This window comes from Notamacropus eugenii, chromosome 7 (assembly GCF_028372415.1).
Source record: "Notamacropus eugenii isolate mMacEug1 chromosome 7, mMacEug1.pri_v2, whole genome shotgun sequence".
Lineage (NCBI taxonomy): Eukaryota > Metazoa > Chordata > Mammalia > Diprotodontia > Macropodidae > Notamacropus > Notamacropus eugenii.
Genome location: NC_092878.1, coordinates 155,321,990 through 155,336,789, shown reverse-complemented (window position 1 = coordinate 155,336,789; position 14,800 = coordinate 155,321,990). Strand labels below are relative to the sequence as shown.

General features: G+C 38.6%; 1 protein-coding gene across 1 annotated transcript in view; it reads right to left on the bottom strand.

Moving 5' to 3' along the window:
* Positions 1 to 1,572: 1,572 nt before the first annotated feature.
* The window catches only part of JCHAIN (joining chain of multimeric IgA and IgM), a 34,100-nt gene continuing 20,872 nt past the window's right edge, over positions 1,573 to 14,800 (bottom strand). Inside the window, exons 2-5 of the mRNA XM_072624452.1 lie at positions 13,523 to 13,643; positions 8,979 to 9,111; positions 4,157 to 4,237; positions 1,573 to 2,888 (exon numbers count right to left, since the gene is read on the bottom strand). Coding sequence (XP_072480553.1) covers positions 2,681 to 2,888; positions 4,157 to 4,237; positions 8,979 to 9,111; positions 13,523 to 13,586 — 486 coding nt within the window. The 5' untranslated portion in view covers positions 13,587 to 13,643 and the 3' untranslated portion in view covers positions 1,573 to 2,680. The remainder of the gene's footprint in view (positions 2,889 to 4,156; positions 4,238 to 8,978; positions 9,112 to 13,522; positions 13,644 to 14,800) is intronic.

Here is a 14,800-nt window from a genome sequence, read left to right as displayed (position 1 = left end):
TCTCAACACAGCTGGGCTGCCACCACAGATATATCTAGAAAACTGTGCATGTGTCACCTAGATCCTAAAGGGACCACTAAGCTAGTGGTATAGTGCAGAACCACCTGGAAGCCAAAATTATCAATCACAGTCCATTTCTGCCTGAGTAAAGTAATCCTTTTTCTTTCTTTCTTTCCTTCTTTCTCTTTGAGAGTGAGTCTCCCTAGCTCACCCAAGCTAGAAGGAAATACAGCAGCTTCTCAAGAGCTTCACCCCACTGTTGACTTCATGTAAGCTCTCACCTACTCCATTTCCAACCTGGGCCAATTCACCCCTCTTCAGGAAGACTGATGCTCCCCACCTTTAGAGATTCACTATCTTTATGCCAGACGTAGAGTGGGCATCCCATCACATTTTAGCCTTACTGCAGTTCAAATGATCCACCAGCCTGAGCCTTTCCATTAGTATTAAAGGTGTGTGCCATCATGCCTGTCTCTCTGTAGCCTTGTGAAAGTCAGGACATGAATCAGAATAGGCTGTTGCTGAAGTGGAAGCAGAGACACCTATCAATACTCATGAAGTTTGAATTCCTTTTCTCTAAGTTAAAGATACATTTTCACTGAGTAACAGCTTTCCAAGTATGAGGTCATACATGACTTTTTACAAGCTTCTAATTGAATCAAAGGGAATCAATCAATTAATCAATAAATCAACAATTTATTGTTTCTACCATGTACCAGGCACACATGATAAAAAAAGACAACATACAAGTAGGAGATGCCACATTTTGTCATGAGCAAAATCCTCCTGATGCGTTTAGGCACTATAATTAAGTGTACGTTCATTTATGCTTAGCACAGCTCTCACGGCAAGGAGGAAATAGATTGGTTCTGTTTGGCCCCAGAGGGAGAAAAAAAGAAGAGAAAGATAGGGGAAGGGAAGAAGACTTTATCAAAGGCCTACTATGTGCCAGGCACTGTCCTAGTGCTTTATAAGAATCTCATTTGATCCTCACAACAACTCGAAAGTTATTGTGCTGTTATTACCAACAATAACAATTGAGATATTGGATTGCATGCCATCTTGGGGAGGGGGGGAGCAAGAGAAGGGGAGAAAATGTAAAACTTATGGAAGTGAATGTTGAAAACTGAAAATAAATAAATTAAATATTTAAAAAAAAACAATTACAATTGAGAAAACTGAGTCAAATAGAGGTTGAGTGATTTGCCCAGGGTCACATGGCTACTAAGTGTGTGCAAGCAAACTTGAATTCAGGTCTTCCTGACTCCCAAGCGCTATCCAAGGTACCACCACCTGCCTACATTCTTTTTTTTTTTTTTTTTTTTGCTTCTGCTTTTTTGTAGAAATGACAAAATTTCCAGTTTAGGCTCAATGTCAGGAAAATTTTCCTGACAATCAGACAATCAGAGCTGGCCACAAGTGCTACTTCAGTGGGGGTGGAGGGTAAGTTTCTCCTCAATGTAGGTCTTCAAGAAAAATCTGAGTGATGACAACTGGGCACAATATGGTAGAGATTTAATTAGAAGAAGCCTCATTTGTTCTTCCTTAAAAAATAAACTTCACACAGGCAGATGCTTCTGAAATGATTTAATTTTTAAAACAATGCTAGAGGATGCATTTCTAGAAATACATATTGCTTAAAGATTAATAATTAGTCACAACAGGGATTATTCCAGACCAGATTTTTTCAAATAACTTGAGGATCCTTCAAACATTTTTTATGAAGAAGGAGGAGGAGGAAGGGGGAAAAAGAAGGAAGAGAGGAAGGAGGAAAAGAAGGAAGAGAAGAAGAAGAGGAAGAACGGGAAAATTTTGCATGATCCAGGGAAGTCTTTCGATAAAAGCAAGACACAAAATGCTTCCCATGACAGATGGCAATGCAGGGAATTCAGTGTTCTAATATTAATTAGTTATTTTCATTAAATTAGAATTTTTGCTTTTATGTAGAAAGATAAATAGGATAAGAAATGGGAATCTGTGACCTGAACAACTAATCCTAAAATGAATCATTTTTTAAACTATTTATACAGCATAACTGCCAAGCACTTTGTTGTGGGAAAAATATGTCCATATTTGTTCCATGTGATTTTGTGGCTCTTGTTTGATATTGTCTTCATATCTATAAATACCTCTAAATGTATTAATATTCACCAATTAGTGTATTGCTAATAATAGCATCAGATGGTATTATATTTGCATATGTATTTTCTCAATAGCACAGAAATGCATTCTTTTTCAGTAAAATAAATTGGCATGTGCAAAGAAGAGAGAGAGAAAGAGAGAGAATCAATTTTCTTGTACCTTCTAATATGTCACTTTTGGAGATGATGTCACAAGTTCTAGTTTTATCTGTGTGAATTACAAATTTGAGGAATTAAATTAATTTCCCATGTTTCTAGGTACTAGCATAAGCAGTGGGCACAGGGAAAAAATGGGTTTAATGAATGTAGACCTGGAGGGAAGCTAAGATCTCACCCTACAGATGTGTCACTGGAGAATTACTTCTCTAGGAGCACAGCAATTACATCATTCCAGTGGAACAGGAAAAAAATGGGATGCAGAACACACTAGAAATAGATATTTGTGGCCATATGCTTGTGGAGGATAAAAATGTGCAGTTTGACGAAGCAGAGAGCTCTATGCCAGACAGGGAGATATTTCGATCGGTGGAGGCTTTAAATTAGTCGGAATAGCAGGACTCTGGGGTCAGCGCTGTTGTCACCGTTTTGGTCTGCCCTCCCAAATAAAGAGAGGCAGTAGACGTGTAACACTTGTTTCTGTCATAAGTGTAACAGGTTTCTTCCTCTTCTTCGTAACACTTATTGCTCTGGGTGGCAGAAACAACCTCATTGCCCAGCTCCAGTTCGATGGGGTCACACTTCTTACTGCTGCAAAGTAAATACATGCATTAAACACTGGCCCCTGAGTGATGTCTCACAGTGGATGGTCAAGAAGTCCTTTGTAGCTGTCCCTAATTGCACGTTCCCATGCAAGTTCCACTGGATCTTACAACTCTGAGCAGAAACCTGGGATAAGCAGAAGGCAACCTTCCAGCTTTTTGCAGCATCATGATAGAGTGCAGCCAAATTAGGATTTCTTTAATTAAGGGCCAAGTACTTATTAAACATCAACCACGTACCAGTCACTGTCCTAGGCATTAATAAATAGCATCACTGTTTCATACATGCCCATCTTCACAATACCAAAATAACCAAATGGAAAATAATAATTTAGTCATCTGCTTTCCTTGTTTACAAGTCACCAAGTAACTAATTTGGTTGATTTTTTTCCCCTAAATTAACTGAACTGACTAGTTTTGGTACGGTTTGAATGAGTCATTTCCAATTACTCTCAAACACAATCAGAGAAACTCAAAGTCAAATAAAATGATACAAGCTAGTAAATATCTTGGATTATATGTTTTTTTAAATATTTTTTTCTTGAGACTGGGTCTCCCTATCTCCCCAGTGTTGGAAGTGCAGCAGCCACAGACAGGCACGTTTCCAGTCCCGATCTGAATGGAAGCTCTAATCTGCTCCATTTTTGACTGGGGCCAGGTGACCCCTCTTTAGACAGCCTGGGGGCTTCAGGCTCACCAGGTTCCACCATGCTGGTGCCTGACTTGGTGCAGATATCTGATTAGTTTTAGCCCTAATGCAGTTCAGAACTCTCAAGCTCAAGTAATCCACTAGCTTCAGCCTCCCCAGGAAGTAAGAGGATTAAAAGTATGCAACACCATGAACAATGGGTTGTATAGTTTTCCAAAAAAACGCCACACAAATATGCCTACATTTTGTGCTTAAAGTAAAAACTTTCAGATATTCAGATTTGCACTTTCTTCACTGATATAGTAGCTCTCTTCTCCTCTCCAGTAAGGGAGTCATAAAAATTTACTTAATGTAGCATTTTTCTCTGGGACAAAGACACACAAGTATATCATAAACAAGGCAAGTAGAGGATCTACTGCGTTTGCACAATGATAAAATAACATATAACAAATATACAATATACTATATATAAATATGTAAATAAATAATGTAACAAATCAAAATGTCAATACTTTTTCCAAAAACATGTTATGAATTTTTTTTAATTTTCCAATCTTTCTTCTTCACCAACTACAACTTCTAAATTAAAATAAAGGAAAAGCTCTTACAGTTCTGATATCCGGTATACGAAGTTGGTTCTCAAAGGAGAAGTGGGATCAGAGATGTTCTCTCTGTTCTTCAGAGGAACTCTAAGAAAGAAGGAGAGAAATTGTCCAAAGTCACTATTATTGAGAAAATATGTGCACCTAGATCCCTATTAGCACACGATAAGATAATCTAAAATGATGATAATTGGAGCAATGTAAATGAGCTCACATAATAAATTACATACTTCCCTGATCCACCAACAAACTAGGTCTACTTGACACTTATCCTCTATGTCTTATTCAAATGCCACAGTTGTACCTCTGTTAGAAAGACTTTAAAAGGGATCACAGGGTAGAGCCAAAATGGTGGCCAAAAGGCAGGGACTCACCTGAGCTCTCTGAAATTCCCCCTCCAAACAACTTTTAAAAATACCTCAAAACACATTCTAGAGTGGCAGAACCCATAAAAGGATGATGCGAAGCAAGTTTCCAGCCCAACACAACTTAGAAGGCCAGCAGGAAAAGTCAATCTATCACCCTGAAATGAAAGTAGAGTATAAGCTAGGCCAACACAGGCTATGACCCACCGAACCAGCAGAAGGCTTTGGGAGTGACTGTATCAGAGATGGCAGTGGCTGCTTTCAGAGGTCTCAACCCACAAACAGTAAGGGGACCAGAAAACTGATCAGGAGAGTACAGGGGTCCTTTTGCTGGCACTGGGTGCAGGACTCAATTGTGTTGCCCCCTTGGATCCAGGTCACAGTCCTGAGTCACAGTCCCAGGGCAAGGAGGAGGAGTAGCACACCAGAGCTTGTGACCTCAGGGAAGTAAGGACCCTCATCACAGTTTCCAGGGCAAAAAAAGAGTGCTTGTAGTCACTCACAGACTAGAGCACAGACAGGGGAGTAGTAAACTGATCTCTCCTTAGGTCAAATCTTAGAAGAACTGATAGCTTACAGAGCCCCAGAACTAGTTGCACAAAAAACCTGAAACTTGGGGCTGTGCCTAATTTTAATATAAAGCTAAAAATCAAGAAATAGGCAGGAAAAATGAGCAAAAAACAACAATAACAAAAGATCCTGACCACAGAAAGTTATTATTATGACAGGGAAGATCAAAGGACAAACTAAGAAGGAGACCACAAAGCCAAAAACTGCTACCGAAGCTTCAAAGTGTGAATTGGTCTCACGGCCAAAAAGAATTCCTGGAAGAGCTCAAAAAGGATTTTAAAAATCAAAGTAAAGGTAGAGAGGAAATTGGGAAAAGAAATGACAGTGACGCAAGAAAATAATGATAAAACAGTCAACAGTTTGCTTAAGAAAGCATAAAAATGTACTTAAGAAAATGATACCTTACATTTGCCCAATTCTACTTTTTAAGGAGTTATTTTCTTCAATTAATATCTGCATATCTTTTCGGGGGGGATGGATATTCAATGAAATAGAAAGCGTTTAAGCATTCCTGATGAAATAACCAGAGCTGAATAGAAAATCTGACAGATACAAGACTCGGGAGAAGCATTAAAAGGTAAACAAGAAAGAGTTGCATGAAAAAATGCTCTAAATCACTATAGATTAGAGAAATTCAAACAACTCGGAGATATCATTCCCACACCTATCAGATTACCTAATATGACAGAAAAGGAAAATGACAAATGTTGGAGAGGATATGGAAAATTAAGACTTTAATGCTCTGTGGATGGAGTTGTGAACTGATTCAACCACTCTGTAGAGCAATTTGGAACCATGCCCATACCCTTTGACTCAGCCATACTACTACAAGGTCTGTATCTCAAAGAGATGAAAAAACAAAAAGGAAAAGGACTTTCATGCACAAAAATATTAATACAGCTCTTTTAATGGTGGCAAAGAATTAGAAATTGAGGTGATGCCCATCAATTGAAGAAGGGCTGAAAAGTTGTAGTATATGACTATAATAGAATGCTATTGTGCTACAGGAAATAATGAGTAGGATACTCTTAGAAACACCTGGAAAACTTACATGAACTGAAGCAAAGTGAAACGTGCAGAACCAGAAGAGCATCGTACACAGTAACAGCAATATTATATAATGATTGGTTGTGAATGACTTAGCTATTCTCAGCAATCCAAAACAATTCCAAAGGACTTAGGGAGAAAAATGCTATTTCCCTCCAGAGAAAGAAGTCTAGATGCAGATAAAAGCATACCTTTTTTAAACTTTATTTTTCTTGGGTTTTGTTTTGTTTGTTTGTTTGTGGTCTGCATTCTCTTTCACAAGATGACTAATATGGAAATATGTTTTGCTTGACTGCATATATACAACCTATATCAAATTTCTTATCTTCTCAGTAATGGAGGAGGGGAGAGAAAGAGAGAATTTGGAACTCAATGTTTTTAAAACAAATGTTAAAAATTGTTTTTACATGTAACTAGGGAAAAATAAAAAAATAAATCAATATTTTTTTAATCTCAAAAAAAGTTATCCCAACATGAGAAATTTTCAAGATAGTGATATTTGATTTTGGCAAACACTGCTTTCCAGAAACGATCATTGCATAAATTAAAGCATGACACACGTCATGTAGGAGCAGGGTTTCCATGACAAAGTATGATGGTACATCAAATTTGAGTGTGTGACCTACTATCTATAGTGCAGCAGAAAGAATGCCACATTTGGAGTCAGACAAGACCTATGTTTCTGGGGAAAAAAAACTACTGCCTTCCACATGGAGGTGTCTATGGCAGGATGTACCAGGCTAGGAATCAATAACATTCAATTCAGAAAATTCATGTTCAAATATTCCCTTGTCCTCAGTCTAGTCAGCAAAGATCCTCATGCTCAAAAAATTGTCAGCATTCTTGTTTGTGCCATCTTCTTCCCAGTCTTTTTCTCTCTTTACTATCTAAAGGAAGGTTGGCATTATATATGTATCATCTCTCTCAAAATTAGAAGCCAGAAGAACCAAAATATCTCTTCTCTGGCCCTCCCTCTCTCTCTCCCGCCCACCTTCTCCCTCTCTCTCTCCTTCCCTCTCTCCCTCTCTCTCTCCAATTCTCTCTCCCTCTCTCCCTCTCCCTCTCTCTCCCTCTCTCTCCCTTACTTTCTCCCTCCTTCTCTCCATCTCTCTCTCCCTCTCTCCATCTCTCCCTCTTTCTCTCTCCTCTTCTCTCTCATTCTCTTACTCTCTCCCTCTCTCACACACTCTTGCTCTCCTTTGCTCTCGCTCCCTCTGTCTCTGTCTCTATCTCTACGTTTCTCTATCTTTCTCTTTCATTCTCACCAACTCTGCCCCATCTATCATGCAGGCACAGGACATTGACCATCACCAGTGTGGAAAGAGGCCCACATCAATGAGTTTTGGAGCTCAGGTTACATGAATAAGAACCTGACACCACATGTCCTGGCCTTGCATGTGATATGGAATATTTGAAGGAGGTCTACCAAAGTAAGACCACGTCAAAAGGGACTTGGAGCTCCAGTTTGATCTGACAAGTGAGATTAATGCAGGCAGATGTTTGGGTGAGAGCCAGAACTTTCACTGGCTTATGCACAGCAAAATGCCACATCACCAGTTTTCCTGAGGCATCAATCTAAAGTTTCAGCTGGCATTGCACACAAACCACTGAAAATTCTAGTTCAGGTTGAATCAGGTTGTATGAGCAAGACAGATGGATTGACTGGACCGGATCGGGACTTTCAGTTGCCTATTAGACTGTGAGCTATGCGGGGAGAAAACATCTTTCCCACTGTTGGCTGGCAATGAGCCCAGAGGCTTTCAAATCATTAATGCAGTAGCTTTTTGTTCTCTTTTCTCCAGAGCTAACCTAACACAGGACTATCTAATTTTAGGGGATACTATGTAAACAAGAGCATAATGAATCTCCTGGGCTAGAACTTCTGTTCTTAGGCTCAGTTCCAAATTGGGCGTCCAAAACTGGGGATAGTGCAAAAAGATAAGCAGTGGAAACAGGAAATATTTGACAAATAACTTTATTATCCTATTGAAATTACTCTTTGTTTCTTGTGTGCACATGCATGGTAAATGCTAGAATTTCTTTTCACTGATACTAGAGAGAATGAGGAGCTACAGTGAAAGGCAGGGGACATGATGATAAAAAAATGTGGTGAATTCCTGTCCTGGGTAATTAACCTTATTAGGTGGCACAGTGGATAGAGCACCAAGTCAGGAAGACTCATCTTCTTGAGTTCAAATCCAGCCTCAGACACTTAGCCACAACTCCAGCACCCTTTCCACTGTGCTCCATTCCCTCTAAGAATTCTGTATGAGAATGATATGATGCTTTCGGCTACAAGGTGGCACCATGAATAGAGCTCTAGGCCTAGAGTCAGGAAGATTCATTTTCTTAAGTTCACATTCAGCCTCAGAGACTCATTGTGTGACCTTGGGCAAATCACTTAACCCTGTTTGCCTCAGTTTCCTCATCTGTAAAATGAGCTGGAGAAAGAAATGGCTAGCCACTCCAGTAATTCTGCCAAGAAAATCCCAAATGGGGTCACAAAGGGTCACACACAACTGAACAATATGAATTCCCAATCCTTAGTTCTACATTATCAATTAAAGACTATAATTATGAAGTTAGTAAGCACCAGAACAGAGATTTAAGTTTGGATTTTTTTATTCCAAGGCTAGTATTCCATCCAGTGACCCTCATATATCACACCACCACCACTCCTTGCCAGAAAGTAGAATGTAAAGACAATAATAACTAATGTTGCCATAGTACTTACAATATAACAGGTACTGTACTAAGCACTTTACAAATACTGCTGTCATTTAATTACTTATATTCTATATTAATTATATATAATTATTAGTTGATATATGTGGGAAATTACATACATGATTCGAATATGTTTCTCCACAACCTTCTCATCTGGATTCTCTGCAGAAGGAATTAGCTTGGAAGTCACTCGGACACATTGACATTTGTTGTCAACAAGAACCCTCTCTTCGTCTTCATCTTCATCCTGAGCTAGGGGTAGAAAATAAAAGAGAAAACAAAGAGAAAAAGAAGTAAATCTCATGATGTTTGCTATTGAGTTGACTTAGATTCCCCACAAAAGGAAGAAGGAACTGGTCAAACAATCGATCAACAAGCATTAATTGTGTCCCTACTACGTGGCAGACACTGTGCTAGATGCTGGGGATTCTAAGATAAAGAATAAAATGATCCCTGGTCAGTTTGGGCTTTCTCTCTCTCTTTGTGGCTTCAATCTAGGAAAGCTAAATATGAAATAAACGATTTCTGAGTAGGAAAACCAAGGCTGGTTTGGGGCTTTTTGGACAGTGAGGAGTGAAGAGGGAAGAAAAGTCCTCTATTGAGTCCTCTACAATAGCAAGAATCAGAAGCATTCACCTAGGCTTGGTCCAGGTGAACTAAAGCCAAAAGAATCCCACCCACTCAGTGTCACACAAAGCCCTGTTTTGTCAGTAGTAGCTTTAAGATGGCCAAAAAGGTAGCATGCTGGGGTCAGGGATGGATAACCAGCGCTTTCCCACTAGATCAACAAGCACCCACTCTACCTTTTCAATCTTTTCTCTCACTATTCTTCAGCATAAATCCTCTGCTCCAGGGCTGTTGTTCTGATTAGTCTTCCCCATATGCAAGGCATTTCTCCATCATCTTTCTGTCCATGCATCTGGAAGCCCTCCTCCATCCAAATCCTCTCCACTCTCTGAAGTCCCACTATCTTCATTAAAGTATCTCCCTAATCCTGAACACAGTAATGTAAACTCCCATGTCATAACCTCACAAGTGAGTATCTAAATTGCCTTCCAGTTGTCTCAGAAGTGCTAATTTTGCTTCCCCAACCAGACTGTAAATTCCTGGAGGAATTACCCTTGAATAGTCTTTTCCTCAAGCTAAATATGCTCAGTTCTATCAATCTATCCTCTTCTATCATCAATTATTACATTATGTTTCTTCACTCTTATTTTAATTTCTCTATCAACTCATATCTTCCCTTGAGAGTTGATCTTTAATAAAACCTTAAGGCTATGTTTATATGATGCCCAAACAGCAAGTTTACTGTGGAGGGAAAAATCAGTCTAATGAATTATTTAGTTTCTTGCAGACAAAATGATAGGATTAGTAGACTGATTTTCCCCCACTTTGCTCTATTGTTTTGATGTGGCACTGAAAAAATGAGCGTCATTGGTGTCAACAAAATTAATCTAGACATCCAAAGTTTCTTCCCAGCTTTCCATTGTCCATAAAATTATTTGTGTTTTGTACCAGCTATTCTAACTATACATAACTTAGTGAAACTATTTCTAAATACTAATTAACTCTGGCTAGCTAATTTATATCAATTGATAATCAATGGAGGAACCAAACTGGTTGGAGTTTATGAGTCCGATATAGTCTAAACTCTGCCCCCCAATACCTCAGGGTCCTTCAGAATCCTAAAGGGACTCACTATGCCAGGGGAGATAGGGTTGGGAGAGTGAGCCCTGAGCGTAGCTGCTGTCACGCATGAACACTGTGAGACTTGAGGAAGCATTTGTAACTATTTGCTCATTTGATTCACTGGTTAATATATAGATTAAAAGATTCAGAAGCTTTGTTTGGTTTTTCTACAGCTCCTGTCCCATTCTACTGTGATATAGGGATAATTCTTAAAGGCGAGGACAGCAAACCCCAGGTTCTGATAAGTCCAAGCACGAAAGGCTTCAGTCATCTGTCTGACTGGCTTAGCTAAATCAATCTGTCTCCCATTCTGTATGTTCTTATGTAGATACATACAGCCTCTCCCATTAGAGGGGCAGTTAGGTGGTACAGTGGATAGAGCGTTGAGTCTTAACTTCCTGAGTTCAAATTTGACACTTACTAGCTATGTGACCCTAGGCAAGTCAAGTCACCCTCTTTGCCTCTGTTTCCTCATCTGTAAAATGAGCTAGAGAAGGAAATGGCAAAGCACTCCAGTAATTCTGCTAAGAAAACCTTAATTGGGGTCATGAAGAATCAGACGCGACTGAAACAACTGAACAATCCTCATTAGAATATAGACATTTTGAGGGTGGGGACAATTATTGTATTTCTTTAATCACTAAAGCTTAGCACAGTGCTTAGACATGGTGAATGCTTAATAAATACTTGTTGACTGACTAATCAATAGGAGGCTGCGTGGGGTTTTTTAGTCATAAAGTTAGTCATAAAGTCTAACTGCTAACAGAAAAGTTTGAATATGAGTTTTTGGGGAAATTACCTACATCTATGAAATCACAGAGGATTTTTTTAATTATCGGGAAGTAATAGATCTACTTTGGGGTGCACATTATGTCCTTGGACCTATAATAAAGTTCTGTTCTAAATGAATTTTTGTGGCATAAAAGTGTCCTTGTGGCTCCTAAAATGCCAAGAGTAAACGCCAACGAATAATTTAGAGACTGGGAGAATTTGGTAAATTATTTGGAAGTTTTGTATATTCATATTTTAACTATTAATCTGAAATCCTAGGACAGTGACTTGAGGAAAGGTGTGTACATCTAACAGATAGCTTATCATGCCCTTTTAAATATGTATGACGTTATTCTGTTACATTGTAACAAGCCTTGTTATACCATGTAACTATGCTATTTCCTGGGAATAACTAATAAGCTAAGTACATTTGGAAGACCACTGCTAGTTTTTTTATAAATGTATTCTAGTGCCAAAAAAAAAATCTTCCTATCCTACCACTAATAAAATAAGGGGTGTGAATTTTAGAAGTAGAGATAAAACAGTAAAAATAAATCCTTACTCCTTGTGTAGAAGACAGACTACAGCCCTGTCTCAAAAGGCTCAGAGAAGAGGGGGAAAGGCGAAGAGAGATGAGACAGGGAGGAAGAAAAAGGGTTTTGTCTGTTGCTGAATCATTTTTTATGATAATGTTCACTGGAGACATCAACAGTGACATTAAAAAATAACTTATTTGCATTCCTCTAGTTCTTTAATGCCTAAATGTTGGAAGCGTTTACACTCATGTCCTTATTTAAAACCTTAAATCTTCTGGTAAAAGGCCAGGTAGCATAATTAAAATAACAATAATGCCTAGCACTCATATAGCTATTTAAGACAGTCCAAGCGCCTCACATATATTGTCTCATTTGATCCACTCAACAACTTGAGAGGTGGGTCATGTTATTCTCCCCATTTTAGAGGCAAGGAATCTAAGGCTGAGAGGGCTTAAGTGATTTGCCCAAGATCATACAGCTAGGAAGTGTCTGAGGACGGATTCAGACGTGGGTCTTCCTGACTTCAAGAGAAGAAATTTTATGAAACCAATTCAGAATAATAATACTTTAAAAAAAAAATGAAAGATCCAGAAAGAGGCAGGTTTGACATGATGGTTAAAGGAGAAATCTTGAAGTCAGGAAGACCTGAGTTTGAGGTCTGCCCCCTCTATACCCCTCTATGGTGGTTTTGGGCTATAATTTAACCACTTAGTGCCCCAGGCAAGACAAACTGACATTTTGCATCCGCAGGGGGAATTTTCCACACTAGGAGTTCCCTACATAGATAAAATCAGGGGTCCCAACCCCTGATTTTCCTAAAATATCTAAAAAAAATGTCATTTCTCTTACTCCCTGCTTTTTTTCTCCTAAATATTTTTTCTGAAACCTGTGTCTTTACTATCAGTATCAGTACAGTTTCTCTATCATCAGTGGTACAGAGAGCTATTTTTAAAATTCCTTAATTAGATAATGCTATTTGTTGTTCCATTATAACAAGGATAATTGTGTTAGTTCAAGCGAGCCTCTTGAAGGCCAATGTCATCTGAAGACACTAAATGAGCCTCTGCATCACTGGCAAGAAATTTAAAAGAGCTCGAGTTCACCAAGACTGTGAAATTCAAGTACTGGCCATAATTGCTGTCATGAACCAAAGAGATCTCAATTCCAACAAATAATCAGTTAGCAACGGATACATGAGCCTAATTTTAATGAATTTGCTTAAAAAATAAAAACCACTCTCCATTTAGACACTAGCCAGGAGATAATTGTCTTACCACCAACATTTTTATACTTGAAGTTTTAATTGAAAACCTCTGATTTATAGCAATAAAGGACTGTGCTAAAGAGTGTCAAATTTTGTAACAATTAGGTCATAGGAACTGAAGCTGAAGAGTCTTCGGATCAAGTCTAATTGCTTTCATTTATAGATGAGTAAGAGGCAGTGATCGCCAAGGTTCTTTCCAACTAGAGATCCTATGAAATCCATGAAATTATAATTGTCCCTCTAAACTACTTCTTTCACAAGATTAAATCTATGGGATCAGTATATAGATATATACATGTATATACTTATGTGTTATAAGAATAACTGCATATAAAGTACAAGCATGTTAGCAATAGGGAGTTAGCTAGCTTGCTGGGCAAGGAAACCATCCAGAAGTACCTACCTGTCACAAGAACAGCCACACAAAGTCCGGCCAGAAGTCCACACAAAAGCAAAGATCTCTTCATTGCCTCGTCTATCTTTTGAAAGCTTTGAGATTATGGGACAATCCGAAGGTGTCAAAGCTATAAAGGATGTGCAAATGATAATGCTTCTGGTTTCTTAAAATAACAGCCCAACCCAGAAACAGGGGCAAGTGTGGTTGGACTACTGAAACTCGAGTGTTTCTTTGGAAAGGAGTTTGATGCTTCACTAAAAGTAACCTCTAACAGTAGTCCCAAGAGGATACTCTTTACTGTAAGAGTCTTTATATATCTGTTGCATATGACTAACACAGAAGCAAGAGGAGGAAGAATCTCAAATAAAAAGTATAGCTGAACTCAGAATGGTAAGCTCTCAGTTCTAAACTTCGGAACCTTTAACCAAGATGTCAAAATACCCTGGGAGGAAGAGAAGAGGGGTTATATACATGTTCATGTTTGGTGATGTTTGTCAAATACAGAATAACAAAAAAAGGAAAAAATGAGAAAAAAGGGGAGGTTTTTTTTTTTAATTTGAAATCATTTGTTTTGCTACTTTAGGAACCAAGGAAGATAGGAAAGGAAATGGGTTATTACATGGATTATGAGAGAAAAAGCCTTCAGTCAAGAATTCCTCTGATTCCTCAGAAATAACCTTGAGCTGCCTAAAGCTATGTCAGCAAAGCACATGACCTGCCTGGTCCTACTAAGCAACAAGGGTTTCAGGAACCACATGTCATTTACTTGAAGGACAAAGTTCACAAAGAGTCTACAGCATGATAAATTTTTCAGGCACAGCAATCCAAAAGACACTCTGTTAAGACATAAAGGGAGCACTATCTGTGTTGGGAAGGAAGTACCTAAACCGATGTGGTCACAGGGAAGTATTGAAGAAGTAATAGTTAACTATGTAATATTATGTAAAATGTTAAAAAAAAAAATTAAACTTTGGATGTTGTTCAGTCACATCTAACTCTCTGTGCACCCAAATGGAGTTTTCTAGCAGAGATATTCGAGTAGTTTGCATTTCCTTCTCCAGCTCATTTTACAGATGAGGGAACTGAGGCAAATAAGATTAAGTGACTGGCCCAGGGTCAAACAGTAAGTAAGTGTCTGAGGCTGGACTTGAACTTAAGAAAATGAATCTTCCTGACTCCAGGTCTAGAGCTCTATCCATGGTGGCACCTTGTTGCCCAAAGCATCAGGTCATTCTCATGCAGAATTCTTAGAAGGGATGCAGCACAGTAGAAAGAGTACTAGAG